This window comes from Rutilus rutilus, assembly GCF_951802725.1.
Source record: "Rutilus rutilus genome assembly, chromosome: 8".
NCBI classification, from domain to species: Eukaryota; Metazoa; Chordata; class Actinopteri; order Cypriniformes; family Leuciscidae; genus Rutilus; species Rutilus rutilus.
In genome coordinates, this window is record NC_140222.1 from 4,953,386 (window position 1) to 4,968,672 (window position 15,287).

General features: G+C 35.8%; 1 protein-coding gene across 1 annotated transcript; it reads right to left on the reverse strand.

Annotated features, from left to right (window-relative positions):
* Positions 1-328: 328 nt before the first annotated feature.
* gpr35.1 (G protein-coupled receptor 35, tandem duplicate 1) lies at positions 329-6,450 on the reverse strand. Its single transcript, XM_084415563.1, has 2 exons — positions 6,162-6,450; positions 329-1,875 (listed from the first exon to the last, which is right to left on the reverse strand). The coding sequence occupies exon 2, from the start codon at positions 1,866-1,868 to the stop codon at positions 942-944; it is 927 nt and encodes a 308-aa protein (XP_084271689.1). The 5' UTR covers positions 1,869-1,875; positions 6,162-6,450; the 3' UTR covers positions 329-941.
* Between the last annotated feature and the right edge of the window lie 8,837 nt (positions 6,451-15,287).

The following is a 15,287-nucleotide window of genomic DNA, read 5'->3' on the forward strand; positions in this document are numbered from 1 at the left end:
GTTCCACGAAGTTTCCAATAAACAAATGGGGTTGTTAAATACTGCTCTTACCGCTATGTTTTTGAGTTAATGAGTACATGAATACGTTTTTTTGTAGTAGAAGATACATGTGTTTCAGTGATGGTCAGTTAAATGAAGTTTACTTGCATTAAGGTTAATACAGCTTTAGCTGGTAGCTGTGGAAAATGGTAGCATTAGCTGTTTGACCAGCCAAACATAAATCCTACAAGAAAAACACAAAAAAGTTTAACAGTTCAGAGAAGAAAGATAAACACTTTAGACTCATTGCACAGCTTAAACTACTCAGAATGAACTAGCCAGTCTACCATTAATATATATGTTTTTTTATTCATGCAAAATATTTAATATTGCAATACATCACATAACTTTCACAAAAGGACTTTATAATGAAATAAAATCCAGTCAGAACAATTAACTCTTTCCCCGCCAGCGTATTTTGTTGTATGAATATCTGAACATGCAGTATATCAAAAGAAAGAACAGACCCTCTGTTTTATACAAGTTTCATGCATTCTTTTAATATCAATACTTGAAAAGAGGTTAGTTTCGTTAAAAAGCAACATTTTGAGCAAAAAGCTGAGAAAAATCGTGTTTTTGTCACCGACTTCATCAGGATCAGATTGAGAACGATGATCAAAACACTGATGGAGAGTCCATCAACACCTCAAAGCTTCACGGTCCTGTTGCTTGTCCATTTCATTCAGTAACATTTTGATATATATATGCTGTTTAATATTGATGATATGTGAGATTACATGTGCGTCAGCAATGCTTATATCACTTGTTTCTGTTTCTTCTTTCTTCCTGTGTTTTTATCAGGAGATTCAGTACTATTTCAGAAGAAGCGTAATAGCGCCGTCCTACCGTATAACACTGAAAACACACAGAGCCCGAAAATTCCATCAATGGCGGGGAAAGGGTTAAGTATCTGAAACCGTGTTAGAATCAGTTTTACATTCTTTTTCATTTCGGTTTGTGCTGCACATATTCCATGAGGTTTTAGTGGCAAAAAAATAGCTAAAGCAGTCCAATCCACAGTTCATACTGGAAATGGAAAGAGCGATGTGCAAGAAGTTGTGCGCAAGCTGCTTATCGGAGCAGCTGTAGTTTTCCTCGTTTTGCACAACGTATTTTACGAAGTACCCCATGTGAACGGGGAGGAAGCATATGACAAACACAATGAAATTGGCCGCGATGATAAACATGCATTGGATTTTTTCAGAACGGGTTCCGATGTCCAGCTGTTTCCTCAGTGTGTAAATGATCCTAACGGAGCAGAACAGAATGATCAGGAACGGCAAGAGGAACCCAACAATGATCAACAGCAAGACGAAATGCAGCGACAAGCCTGACTTGACCCTCTGAAAGCACATTTTTTTATCATTATCAGAGTCCGTCACGAAATAAACCGGGCTGATGGAGCAAATGGTGAACCAAATGATTGCGCAAACCACCAGAGCGTTCCTGCAGGATAAAATAGCCCTGGACTTCATGGGATACTTGATGGCCACGTATCGCACCACACTTATCGCGGTGAGGGTGAAGATGCTCACGTACATGTTGATGTAATAAACCGACAAAACACAATTACACAGTCCCTTTAACTTATCTTCCAATGGCCTGTTGTAGTAGTGAATCTTGACGGGAAGGAAAACCAGCAGAATGCTGTCTGCGATGGCCATGTTGGTGATGTAGATGTTCATGTAGGTCCAGTCCGCTCTGGGACGCCGGCAGAACATCACTAGGATGTACATGTTTCCCAGGACCCCGAGGATGAAGGTGGGAATCGAAGTGGCTTTTTGTAGTTCCAGGACTGTGTTGGTGATGTTCAGGGTGCAGTTAGACATCTTCAACCTGTGGGAAACGGATTCAAAACCAATGAGCAAAGAGCACCATCAATGTAGTCCATATGACTTATGCACTATATTCCAAGTCTTCGAATTTGGAACGCACCGATATTAAAATTTTGTCTGATATCTATTACTCTTTATATTCGAAAGCCGATAACCGATAATTCTTCATATTCGAAAGCCGATAAACGATAATTCTTCATATTCGAAAGCCGATAACCGATAATTATTCATATTCGAAAGCCGATAACCGATAATTCTTCATATAATTCTTCATATTCGAAAGCCGATAACGATAATTCTTCATATTCAAAAGCCGATAACCGATAATTCTTCATATTCGAAAGCCGATAACCGATAATTCTTCATATTCGAAAGCCGATAATTCTTCATATTTGAAAGCCGATAACGATAATTCTTAATATTCGAAAGCCGATAACCGATAATTCTTTATATTCGAAAGCCGATAACGATAATGCTTCATATTCGAAAGCCGATAACGATAATTCTTCATATTCGAAAGCCGATAACGATAATGCTTCATATTCGAAAGCCGATAACGATAATTCTTTATATTCGAAAGCCGATAACCGATAATTCTTCATATTTGAAAGCCGATAACCGATAATTCTTTATATTCGAAAGCCGATAACGATAATGCTTCATATTCGAAAGCCGATAACGATAATTCTTCATATTCGAAAGCCGATAACGATAATTCTTAATATTCGAAAGCCGATAACCGATAATTCTTCATATTCGAAAGCCGATAACGATAATTCTTCATATTTGAAAGCCGATAACGATAATTCTTCATATTTCAAAGCTTTTAACCGATAACTCTTCATATTTGAAAGCCGATAACCGATAATTCTTCATATTTGAAAGCCGATAACCGATAATTCTTCATGTTTGAAAGCCGATAAACAAACAGGGCTACCATAATATGTGAACAACATGTATGTACATGTTTGTATTTTTGAGAGAATAATGTTTATGCATGGTTATTGAAAAAACTAAAAATGAAAGTTTCTGAAATAAGGCCACAAAACACATACTAAATATGCGTCCACAAGACTTCTGAATAATGGGTGTCGTCGCCTAGAGTTTTTTCTTCAAAATGATCTGAAAATCATCCTGCCTGTCTGTTATGTCATTCACATAAAACAATACATTGATTTAAACTTTGTAAGACACGTTTTGTTTGGAAAGGCAATATGCGTGTGGGCGTGATTCACACCTGAGAAGACAATGACCCGCATAATGAGCCGCATAATGAGTCTTTCATTCCGGTGTGTCACTGAGAGTACCACAAGTAAAGAGTGTGAGGACTTATTTTGTATGCATGCAAATTGCATAATATCCATGGTAAACATTTCTAGTAACTGTGCAGTTAATTCTCATATTGTTTTTTCAGAATGTTTTGGAATATATCCTCTCCCCAAATGTGACACTAATAAAAAACTATAATAAATAGTTTAATAAGAAGGTTTATATTGACCTATTAAGATGTTGCTTAAATCTACCTTGTAAATATATGTTTTGCTATTTTATTAAACAGTTTTCACATATAAATCAACAACAATTACAATTTTAACAATATTTCATGTGTAATCTTTCTTTTTAAAAAGTATACATTGATTTTATCATACGTATTTCAAAGTTAAGGATTCATTCGTTTGAATATTGGAACACTATAATAACATCTTAGTTGATAATTCAATATACCTACTTTATTTTTAACAAAACATCACATACTACATATTTAACATATGAGCAGAAATATTTGCATATAAATGTTAATTTGCAGTTTAATACGTTGCTTATACAAAGACATTTTATTTCAACATATTTCAGTCGATTTTTACTCATCTCAGTATAGCAATATAGTTTGGTAAAAGCAAAACTAGTAGATGTGTTCATGTAAAAATAACATGTTTACTAATGTAAGTGCAAGTGTGTGCTGTTGTGTACAGTTGTAGTAAACATCTGTGCCGTCATTCATTCACACACAGATGTGTGTGTTCAATATGTCTGATTCATATTTAAACAGTCCTTTTGCAGTTTACCGACACTATTGCATGTCGCGATTACAACAAAGCACTTAAGAATAAAAAACTTACTACAGTCCTCTGAATAGCTGGATCTGTTGTTCCTTGATGTGAAACTGGATTATTCCTCACAGCGAAGCAAGACGACATAAAGTGCACGAGTCTGATTAAACTGGCTGTGTTTTATCCAGCTGATGTGGGATAGTGCGCACTCTCCTTGGGTGGGGTCACATTAAAACTTAATGAGCTACAATGAGCTGAGATGAGAACGGCTGACATCTCTCTCTTTTCATACAGATTACATAAAATGAGAATATTTTTTATATAAATGACTTCATTTAAAAGAAGAGAATTCAAGCTTCATGCCTCTGTATCTGTATGCCTGTAAACTGACATAGTTTACTTAAACTGTTTTATTGACGTCTTTCCACGGATGAAACACAGATTGAGTGATTACATGAGACATGATTGATCACAGTAAGTTGTATAGTATCTTTCAACATTCCTTCAGATATTCATTCCTGTTAAATTGGCGCTGTAACTAGTAGTAAAGCACGCGCATTTCGACATTAAATGGACATAATTGGAAAGCTGAAACTTTGTAGTAGAAGTAACATCAGAAGTAAACAAATTTCAAAGCTTATTGAGATGAAATGGATGGGTGGCGCACCACAAAGTTTTGTACATTCATCAACTGAAAACAGACAAAAAAATTGATTCTTGAGAATTAAGAATCGATTGGTTCTTCAAAAATGAGAATCGGATTAAAATTGAGAAATATATATTGTTTTTACCCAGCCCAAGTTCAGAGTGACATCAGATTGGGTAGATGATGACAATATTCATTTTTAAACAAACAATCCAATTAACCTTATAAGAAACAGCCCATTTCAACAGTCAAACACACACTCTTTGAAATAAAGCTTATGGAATATTTCCATTGCATAAAAGGTTCTGTGAACAGTTCTTTTAGATCAGAGGTGCTCTTTATTTTTATTTTTTTTGCAACGAAGGGCCAAAAATCAAACTTGATTGAGGTCCTGTGCCGAAAATAAAAGTGGCATTGTATGCCATTGTATTCCCCTGATATGATTTCATAATTTTAAAACATCAAGCAATATGCTTGACTAATCCAGTTTTATTTTCAAAGTTTTAACAATGAAACTTTATGTCTGTTTTAACGTTTTAGTTACTTTTTAAACACCAACTGGTATTTTAGAAAAAATCAATAAAAAATAAAAGAATCTTGAATAAATCAAGTAATAAATATTGATTTATAATATGCAAATATGGAAAGTAGATATGTATTTCATGCAAGGGAACATTTGACTGATTAAAATATAAATGAAGTCTTAATAATTATTAATAAGGGAATAATAACCATCTTTAAGCACAATAATTAATTTCAGATTGCACTGAAAAGCATATCAGAGAACTTCAATTTAGTGTTAATATTACTGTAACATTGTTGCATTCACCAGGGTTTATTTAGTTGCTGATTGCACATTATCTCGCACAAAAGTTCTCGCATATGCATAATAGACCTGAAGAGCAACTGCATGGGGACGAAAACACGAAATGAACTTTAAAAACTGACGCATAATACAAAAGCATGCTTTTTCTTAATTTAACATGAATTTGCGTCAATCTCGCATGCTCCGCGTTTATTGCGGCTAATAATAATAGGCTACACGATTATTATATTCCATAATGCACTTTCATTTTCACACAGATAGGGATTTTCTTTCACGCCCAAGCGGTCCTCCATCAGACAAAACAACTTTTGTTTTCACTCTCGTTCTCTATCAGATGTGGCACACACTTGTGTTTAATGGCCCATACGGGTTGCATTACAGCGATCTGAATCTTGACTCGTGGATGGAAATGAAGCTTCTGTAAGTTCAGAGAAATTAAAACAGTTAAGCTAAAATGTGATATAGAATACAGTATTTTGAAGTGCCCACGGGAACAATAATGTGCATTGTAATTGCCGCGATAAACCGTACGAACGAATAAACCGCACACTTCTACTTCAATGGCAGGTTTTTAATAAATATAATAATTTTTCCTGATGACGTAGCGAGAAAAATCAAAGTACATCACTTGGCAACTTTTTCCCGCGGGCCCGAGTTTGTGCATCTCTGCTGTAGATTATTAACAAGGTTCACTAAAAGTTTTTTGGCTATTACACCACTGGGGAAGAAGTAGTAAATCTTCAATATCAAACACAATCCCTTACCTTTCACACGAAAGACCAGCAGAAATCCGTTCGTTCCTGGTGATATCTGGAGGAAAATCTGCTGCCAGTGGTTTGGAGCACAGCAGGACTGTTATAAAGGCTCGTGTGAAGTTTAAGGTCCTCCTTACGCTACTAAATAAATCTGCAGGAACATGCAAAATATTTTCCCAGCCCCACTGAAGAGAGAAATGTGAGACACGTACGTCCTTCGAAAATAACTATGATATCGTTTCTGCAGAATTTAACTATCTCTGGTCAGACCATGTGGGCTACTGTACAACACAAGCCAGCCGCCAAAAAAAAAAAATATATATATGTGTGTGTGCGCATATTACTATGAATACGGTAATTTCAGGAACAGCAGAGAGAGAGAACGCGCTTTCAGAGCGCTTGAGTTGGCCAGAACTGTGCATCTATCCATCTATCAAGTTGTCCAGAACTGTATATCTATCCATCCATCCATCCAGTTGTCCAGAATTGTGAGAGACGAACAAGATGCCATGTTTCGAGAGTTTTTGTACTTTACTCCGTTATCCTTTTTAATTACTCTCACGTTGTTTATTTCTTTGACTTGTGGTTTTTTTCTTTATAGGTCACATCTCAAGACATTTTTTTATGTAGAGGTTTACAGCATAATTATTTGTAAAAAGCAGTAACAAAGTATACACTCCTTCTTAATACTTTTTCTTTTCTTTTTTTACAGTTTTAAAATGACAGTTTCTCTTGAATTCAGTGTCCCATACATACATATTCACGCCTCATATGAAACCATTTTTACTGCAGCATTTTTCATATTTTACTATTTCAGATGCCTATAAAGTTCTCATTTAAAAACGAATGGTCAGGTTTTATAGGGGACGTCCCATTCAGTAGGCTATACATCCAAAATGCTGCAGTAAAATGGTTTCATATGATGGTATGGGACGTCCCCAGGTTTTTTCTATTCGTTTTTTCTACTTAATAGAAATGAGGTCTTTTATCGCCCCCTGAAGTATAGTCATGTGACATATCTCCAAAACGCTGCAGTAAAATGCTTTCATGTATGCCACACTTGGGGCCTATAAAGACCTTATTTCTAATAAGTAGAAAAATATTAATGGCCAGGTGTTACGGAACGTCCCATACTTATATGCACGTCACACATTGTGTTATCGAATGCACACGAACACGATGATGAAGACAAAGGCGCCCACTCCCGGAAGGGAACTTTGACATTTTCTCACAAATGCGAGTTTATCTCACAATCCTGACTTTATAACAAGCAATTGCGACTTTATATCACGCAATTCTGGGAAAAGATTCAGTGTGGAAACAAGCTTACATAGCAGCAGCAGACAATTTAATGAGAAAATTCAACACTATGAGTCCGTGACCAAGCCTTGCACACGCTCCAACAATTTCGGACTTGTTTTTCTGAAGACAAATGTGTTATTTAAAGTAGAGATGAGTGCTCCTGGAATATGTGAATTGCCACAGAAACGATGTGCTCGAAGGCAGTTGTGCGAGAAGGTTGTCTGGTGGGCTAGGTCAAGAAACTCCTCTAAGTGTTCCTCGAGAGACCGTTCTCCATGTTCAAGGCACAGGATGCGAACACAGGGAGGTCCTCAAAGTCCTAACACACACACAAATTCAAAATACGCCGCTTATCTTATTTAGGTGGGGTCTTCCATCACACTTGAACTCACACACACACACGATGATGAAGGCAAAACGAAGATATGTCACCTAACCCATTACAGAGACATTTTCACATTTTCCTTGTGGGGATCGCTGGATGGTCTCCACAAAGTAGGTGATCTTATTTATTATTACAAATTAGTTTTTGTTGTGTGTATAAAGTATTCATATGAGATAGGCTATGCATAACATTGCATGCAATCAGTAATGCATACAGTATGTAATAAAAGTAACAAATGCATTGAAGAGTATAGCTGTCAGTCCAGTGGGTAAAAGAAATGAAATTGCAAAAAGAGGTATTTAGAAAGATAATCTATTTTACGTGCTTTTTGCAAATAATTATGCTGTAAACACATAAATAAAACAGACACAGCGCGTATAAATAATAAGGAAACAAGACATATTTTATATTATCTCGCATTTCTGAAAGCACGTTCTCTCTCTCTGCGGTTACCGTAAAAATAGTAATAGGATAGCAATTTTTGTTGACCGCAGTCTTACAGAACGCTTCAGGAATTCTGTCGGTGTGGGAATGTGTTGAATCGCTGTAGTAGGCTACGCGTGAACAGCATCACCAGTCACGAGTTCTTGTTTTCCTAAAATCACACAGAAGTTTTCTTTAGTCTGTGAATCTTTTTACGAGCAGTCTCAGAACCAGATTCTTAGATTAACATGCAAGTTGAACGTATCAAAACGTGTACAGAACGTGTACAGTCTTGGCACTGGCAGTCTCGTAAAAACTGTTTTGGCAGCGTTTCAACGTTTCATACTACCAGCATTTTGTACACTGAGCAAGGCACACAAAAGAAAGACGTTTATGAACCTTAAGCCAGAGCGAGTGTGCGAAACACTGCGACTGAGACACACAGCCCGACCAGTGAAGATTCTGAACTAATGACTCGATTCTTTTGAGTGAATACAAAACACAGGCCGTTTTTTTCACATTTTTTTGTATACACCTAATTCAATTGTATAGTTTTCAATATTTGCATTTGAAGGAAAGTGCATGTATAAACGATAAAAAAACACGTTGGTTTCCGATTCCCAAACAAAAGTTAGGAAAAGGTTATTTTAGTGAATCAAACACGTGCTGCAAAACCAGAGCAGGTCGATTCCCTTCCCCGCACATATATTACGTATGGAACAATAAGGATATTCTCTACAAGAATAAATCACTTTTTTGACAGCCGGTTCAAAAACTAGCCTACCTTCTTTTAGCTGGATAGCTTTTTGATTCACAAGGCAAGACTTTTACAACTGTATTTCGATTTGTTTTACAGAAATATAAAATTCCTATAACTGCTAATGAATATGCTTTTGTTTTCAATGCAATTCCCTCTGGAGTTCCGTTGGAAGGTTCTACATTTCCATGATGAACATGTACTTATTACTAGACTTGTAGTCAAGACCGCCTAAACCGAGACCAAGACACTACAAGACCAGAGGGTATCGAGACCAAGACAAGACCAAGACCAAGACCAAGACAGACCAAGTCAAGACCGAGACCAAGTCGAGACCAAGACCGAGACCAAGTCGAGACCGGAGGGAAAAAATAGACTAGTGTTGAAGCTAAGCAATAACTTGTATGAATTGAAGAACAGCAGCATACTAGGGTTCAGCCGCAGTTTACATTCAATACATATTAGATGGTATTACTTCAACTACACAGGTAGAACAATACAGAGACAGACCATGTCATGTGTGTGTGACTGTGAGCTCACTGTAAATGTTTTTGCAGGGTGAGATCAACTATGTGTAGCAATTGCATGACGGCTGTTACTGCACTATTAGAGGATTGAGACTCCCTTAACTTTTGTGTACTGTTGAGGACTGACATGACTGGTAGGCTACTGACTGGTTCATCTGACAAAACATCAAACACCTCCAACACCATCTTGCTCCTCCAACAACTGTCTAAAGAATGAGAAATATGTCACCAATTGAAATTATACTTAATGTGTAGATGAAATCGTAACATCAAATTAAAGATACACAATTATAAACTTGGATTAGGCCTAATGTTTAGTCAACACAACGGAGATATGCAGATGATATTTAAAAGACCATTTATTTAGTCTAACACCATCTTAAATACAATACTGTAATCAAACAACACACACACACACACACACACACACACACATGCACGCGCGCACACACACACACACACTCACACACAGATATCAAAGACACAAATTCATCTAAGCAAATGCCTGCCTATCTCTGTCGATTTCGGAGTCTCCAAATGAATCCATTCAGCAACTTTTAAATACATAATAAAATGTTTAAAAAACGAAATTATAGGCTTAAGTGCAGGATCCGAAAGTTAGTCGTTTTGTCGCTATGGTTACACACACACACACACACACACACACACACAGTTGGCGGTGCGCTCAAAGTCATCTGTCAGTTGTGCAGTTACCCAAAATCTCCTGAATGAAGATAAAACCCATCATGTCACTGATATGTGTTTTTTAAATCAAGTGCTCAAAGTGCTCGTTACCGCTGCGATCAGTGGCGCGGATACAGTGTTTTCTCGTGTGGCTCGCGCACTGTCTTCACTCGGACGCGCGCTTCAATCCGTTCCGTTGCGGATAATAATGTTGCATTATCGAACGTTGTGTCGTCGTGGATATTGTAGTATTGTATTGCTAAATCCCCGACCACTATGTCGGTCTGAGACAGCGAGACCTAGACAAGACCGAGAGGTCCGAGACCAAGACAAGACCAAGACCAAAGACCGTCAAGGCCGTGACAAGACCGAGACCACGTAAAAGTGGTCTCGAGACATACATCACTAGCCTACAGTAGGCCTACTTATTACTCTTTGATAATGTATGCTTTTCTGTAACAACAAAGTTTGTAGACAAACTTTAAGTTGGCATGAAAAAGCCTTGCCAGAAAGTTTGAAGAATTTTTAAAAGCTTGAAGTTTTTAGTTTTAATTAGTTTAAGTTTTAGTTTAGTAGTTTTAAAAGTTTGTAGAAGTTTGAAGGTTTTCAGTTTAGAAATATTAGATAGAATGGAAGCTTAAATGAGTCTTGATTGATTAGAAATAGTACATAGAATGGAAGCTGATGGACTCTAATGAGCCTCTCCACCTGTCAACATTTGAATTTAGTTTGGAGTTAGAATGCAAGAAAGAAGAGAATGAAAGAAAAAGAAAGAAAGAGAAAGGAAAGAAAGATTAGTTAGAAAGAAAAAAAAGATTAGTTAAAAAGTCTAAGAATAATAACAATAATAATTAATAATCTTAAGTACAATATCAGTAAGTTGGCTTTTCCAAGCCAAATTAATGATAAAATCAGAGCTCTCTTCCAGAAAGAGATTATGACAATTCCTTGTAATAACCATAGGCATTAATACTATTATAGAGAATTTAGCTTGGGAAAAAGTATTTGTCTCATAAGCATCTGCTTTTCCAGTGAAGTTAAATTAATTCACAAATGATACCCAACCAAAGCCTTTCTTAGGAAATATAAATCAGAAATTGAAGTGAATTGGTTTGGTCACTCTCCTGAGGACATCTTGTTTTGGCACATTTGGGCCAGATTCCTTAGTTTATCCAATCTGATTTATCTAAGTGACTTTTCTTTCCGGTTTAAAGATGTTTTCTTTGGATTGTCTGACCACTCAAAAGAGAAAACAGGACTTTTTATTTATGCTTCCTACTGGTTAAATTTCACATACATAAGCAAAAACGCACTGGCTCTAAACCTCTCTTTTCTCTATTCAAACATGATCATGACAAATACATGGAAACTATCCAAAGCTCTGTTAATCCCAAAGCATTGAAAACTTTATCTCTCTATATTGTCCTTTTTGTCCTCTTTAGGTATGAATGTATTGCAAATGTTTTTTGTTTTGTTACCATAGCAACTTATTTGCGCAGGGTGATATCAGCTAAATTGGGCCACTTTTTGGTAAATCGTTTGGGACAATAATACAATACCATATCCTATGCCTTTTCCATGTGTTTTTATGATTAATAATGACTGTTTTTGATCATTTTGTGTTGAAATGATGTAATAAAATATAATAATTTAGGCCCTACAGTTCTTGAAACATCAGCTGTGCCAACGTTTTTTTGCATGAGCAGTTTCAGGTAAAATGGGCCAGTCAAACTGCAAAGGGAAAAACTGCATTACAAACATATTCATATGTGCCATTAAAAAAAAAACATTTTGGGTGCAAACCCACATATTCAAATGTGCAATTAAAAAAGTCCATTTTGGAACAGCATAGATCAGTGAACTGATGTCAGTGGTGTGTGTGTGTGTGTGTGTGTGTGAACAACACATTTAGAACGAAATGTGCAAATTACAAAAATTCACATTCAAAATTGAAAACTGATGTGTGTGATGAAAACATTTTTCAAACACAGTCTTTGCAAATGAAACCATCGTCATCACAGATACCATTCTCTTCACCACAGCTCTCATGAAACCAGGCAGAACATGGATCACATTTGACCCATTCCTCAGTAGCCTTAGGGTCATTCGGGTCACCATATGGGTGTTGCAGACTTTGCAAGGTGATTTGCTTCTCTTGCCCTGCTGTTTTCCCCCCCTTTTGGTTGCTTGCTGCCCGGGTACTTGCTGGATGACTTTTTTGTTTTAATATATTCAATGTGTTGCTCACTTGTGAGGTTATATGATGACACAGATGATGGCCCATTTGACCTCAGTGGGTTAAGGTAAATTGGGCCGCCAAGAAAAACATCACTTTTTAAAAAAAATGTTCATATACCAAACTAACAACATTATTTCTGATTGATGTCATCAAGAAATTTTTTTTTTATGTGCATGTTTTTTATTTTTTTATTTTTTTTATAGATTTATCATCCTTATAATAGTTTAGTTTGGTATGGCAGGCTACTTACCATGCAGCTTTCTGGTGCAGTCTTGCTTTGAATTATTGCCCCGCCCACCATAGCAACCATAAACCAATCAAATCACCTGTTTCTTGTCTAGCACAGTTATGACAACAGTTTGAAATCCTTTGCAGTCATTGGCTCTAAATTCCAGAGGGGGATCCCCAAACCTTAAATGGCCCATTTTACCTGGGGCACGTTCAAGTTCAAAACGGTGCGCAACGTTTTGCTACGGTTTCCGGGTTGAGCGTCATGTTTCCTGGAAACGGCGTGCACCGGTGTGCAACGGGGTTTGAGATACGTTTTCTCTTGTTTGGTGGGTGTGTCAGAACTGCAGTCCAATCAGCAGCAACATGTATATAAAGCACATGGTATTAAAGTGAACTCGCACAATGGGTTCAAGGAAAGTAATTTACAAATGTGTTCGATGCAGCTCGGTATACGCAACAACTGAGGATATTAGAAGACATGTTTGTCGTAAGTTTTATTGTAAAAATATAGGATATCAACATAATGTAGTTGTTTATATTTTTAGCTTCATTGCAAGTGTATGACATTTGGTATAGGGGAGAGCGGGGCACAAAGTAACGCTTTTTGACTTTCTCAGTTTGTGTAAATCTACTTATGGTTCAGAGTATTTTTTTTCCCCCCACATTAATTTCCCACATGTCTACTACAATTATGCGTTTTTGTTTTATTAATACAGTATATACTTTTTTCTTGATATACCCCGAAAGAATGGAAGTGAAATGTGACAACATGCCCCATAGGTGGGGTACATTGTAACATGTCGAGGGGCACATTGTAACATGACCATATGACAGCTTAAAATGTTATCTGATCTAATAAAAAAAATATACAAAACAAACTAAAATATTTTCTAAATAAAATACAATTAAAAACCTTTTTCATATAAAATAATGGCAATTTTTAATAATTAAATGTAAACTCATTTTTGAGTTTTGACTACGAACACATGAAAACACAGCTATACAACATAGTTCAAAACAAATAAATAATTAGTCATTTCTGAACATTGACTCTCAGTCTTTATTCACCTTTTTTTCTCACGTTTTCTCAATAAAATTAATACAAGTATAGAATATAATAGCATATTTCTAATAGGGGCACATTGTAACGCAGTGTTACAACATGCCTCCGCCTGCACAACTGGGATTTAAACCATGCTAGTGTCTTCTGCTAGTTAGCGAAGCATTAAATAACTATCTCAACTGTTAAATAACATCTTGGAGATTAAAATAATATCAGATTTGTCTTATTTTAAATAAACACAAAAAATAGAGATGAAAAATTAACTTAAGTAAGAAATTTACTTTTGCTATGGTTTAATAAATGTCTATGGATATCTTCCAAAAAAAAAAAATATTTTAGCGGATTTTTTTTTTTCTATATAGTGTTGATATGGCAACTAGTAAATACACAAAGTTTCGTCATCCAAGCATGTGCGGAAGTATTTAAAACAAGCGCGTTACAACTAACCCCGCGTTAGGTTGTGCCCCGCGCTCCCCTAGGGGTCAATGACGTGACGCCTAAATTTTCTGTCCGATTGCATTTTTTTCAGGCAAAAACGGGTTAAAATGCATAAAAAGATACTGCATATTTGAAGTACCTCTCCCATGTATGTACTCACTTTAACTCATCAAAAACCTTTACTTATTTGTTTTTTTTTTTTGTTATTTAAAGTGTCAAAACATCATGTGGTGCGACCGTCCGGCCATAACTTCTGTTTTGAAAACGTCTTTGAAATTACTCTGAATTTATTCAAATTTATTTTCTGCACTATTTGGCATGATTTCCAAAATGTTTTGTAATCCTTTAAAAAAATTCAAAGCATTTGTATTTATATTTCCATCATAATATACAAACAAACTTTGTCCGATGATGTCCATTTTATGAAATATCATGTGGTGTGACCATCAAGGAACTACCATTTTGGGACTTTAATGTTGAAAACTATTCAAACACAGGACGTTACATCATATACCAATTTACCAAGGACCCATGGAAGCAGCAAGCAGGTTTGTAATTCTCTCAAATTGGAAAAAAAATAAACCTTTGTAATGGTTGGTATGTAGTTGCCAAATTTGGATGTCATGTGGTATGACCTAAAAAAACTATTGACCCCAAATGTTACCTGTATACAATAATTTTATGAAATAATTTATATCTATTACATTATTATTTGTTAGAAAGAAATTCTATGTTAAGTTAAAAGAAATGGTGCACTTGTGTTTTTGATGTGATTTTTATTTTTTAAAAAAAGTTTATGTTCAGGAAAATTCTGTGAAATTTGTATGAAATCTGGTTTAAATCAATTTTTTTGTATAAAATGTATTGTTCATTGATCTCTTTAAATAGATTTTTAACTATATAAGGTCTTCGTGTCATTTGGAGCGACCACTTATCATTTGGTGCGACCAATAAAAGCAATCGCTGTATTAAATGTAAAATAAAATATCTTATTTTTGTGGCTGAAATATGAATCACTGATACAGTATGCTTTAGTAAATGATATTTTTAAAACATTTATATCAGTTTTATGTGATTTACAGGAAA

What these genes read in the sequence shown, in the direction of transcription:
- gpr35.1 (XM_084415563.1), bottom strand. Translation starts at nt 1,868, where the DNA reads ATGTCTAACTGCACCCTGAACATCACCAACACAGTCCTGGAACTACAA.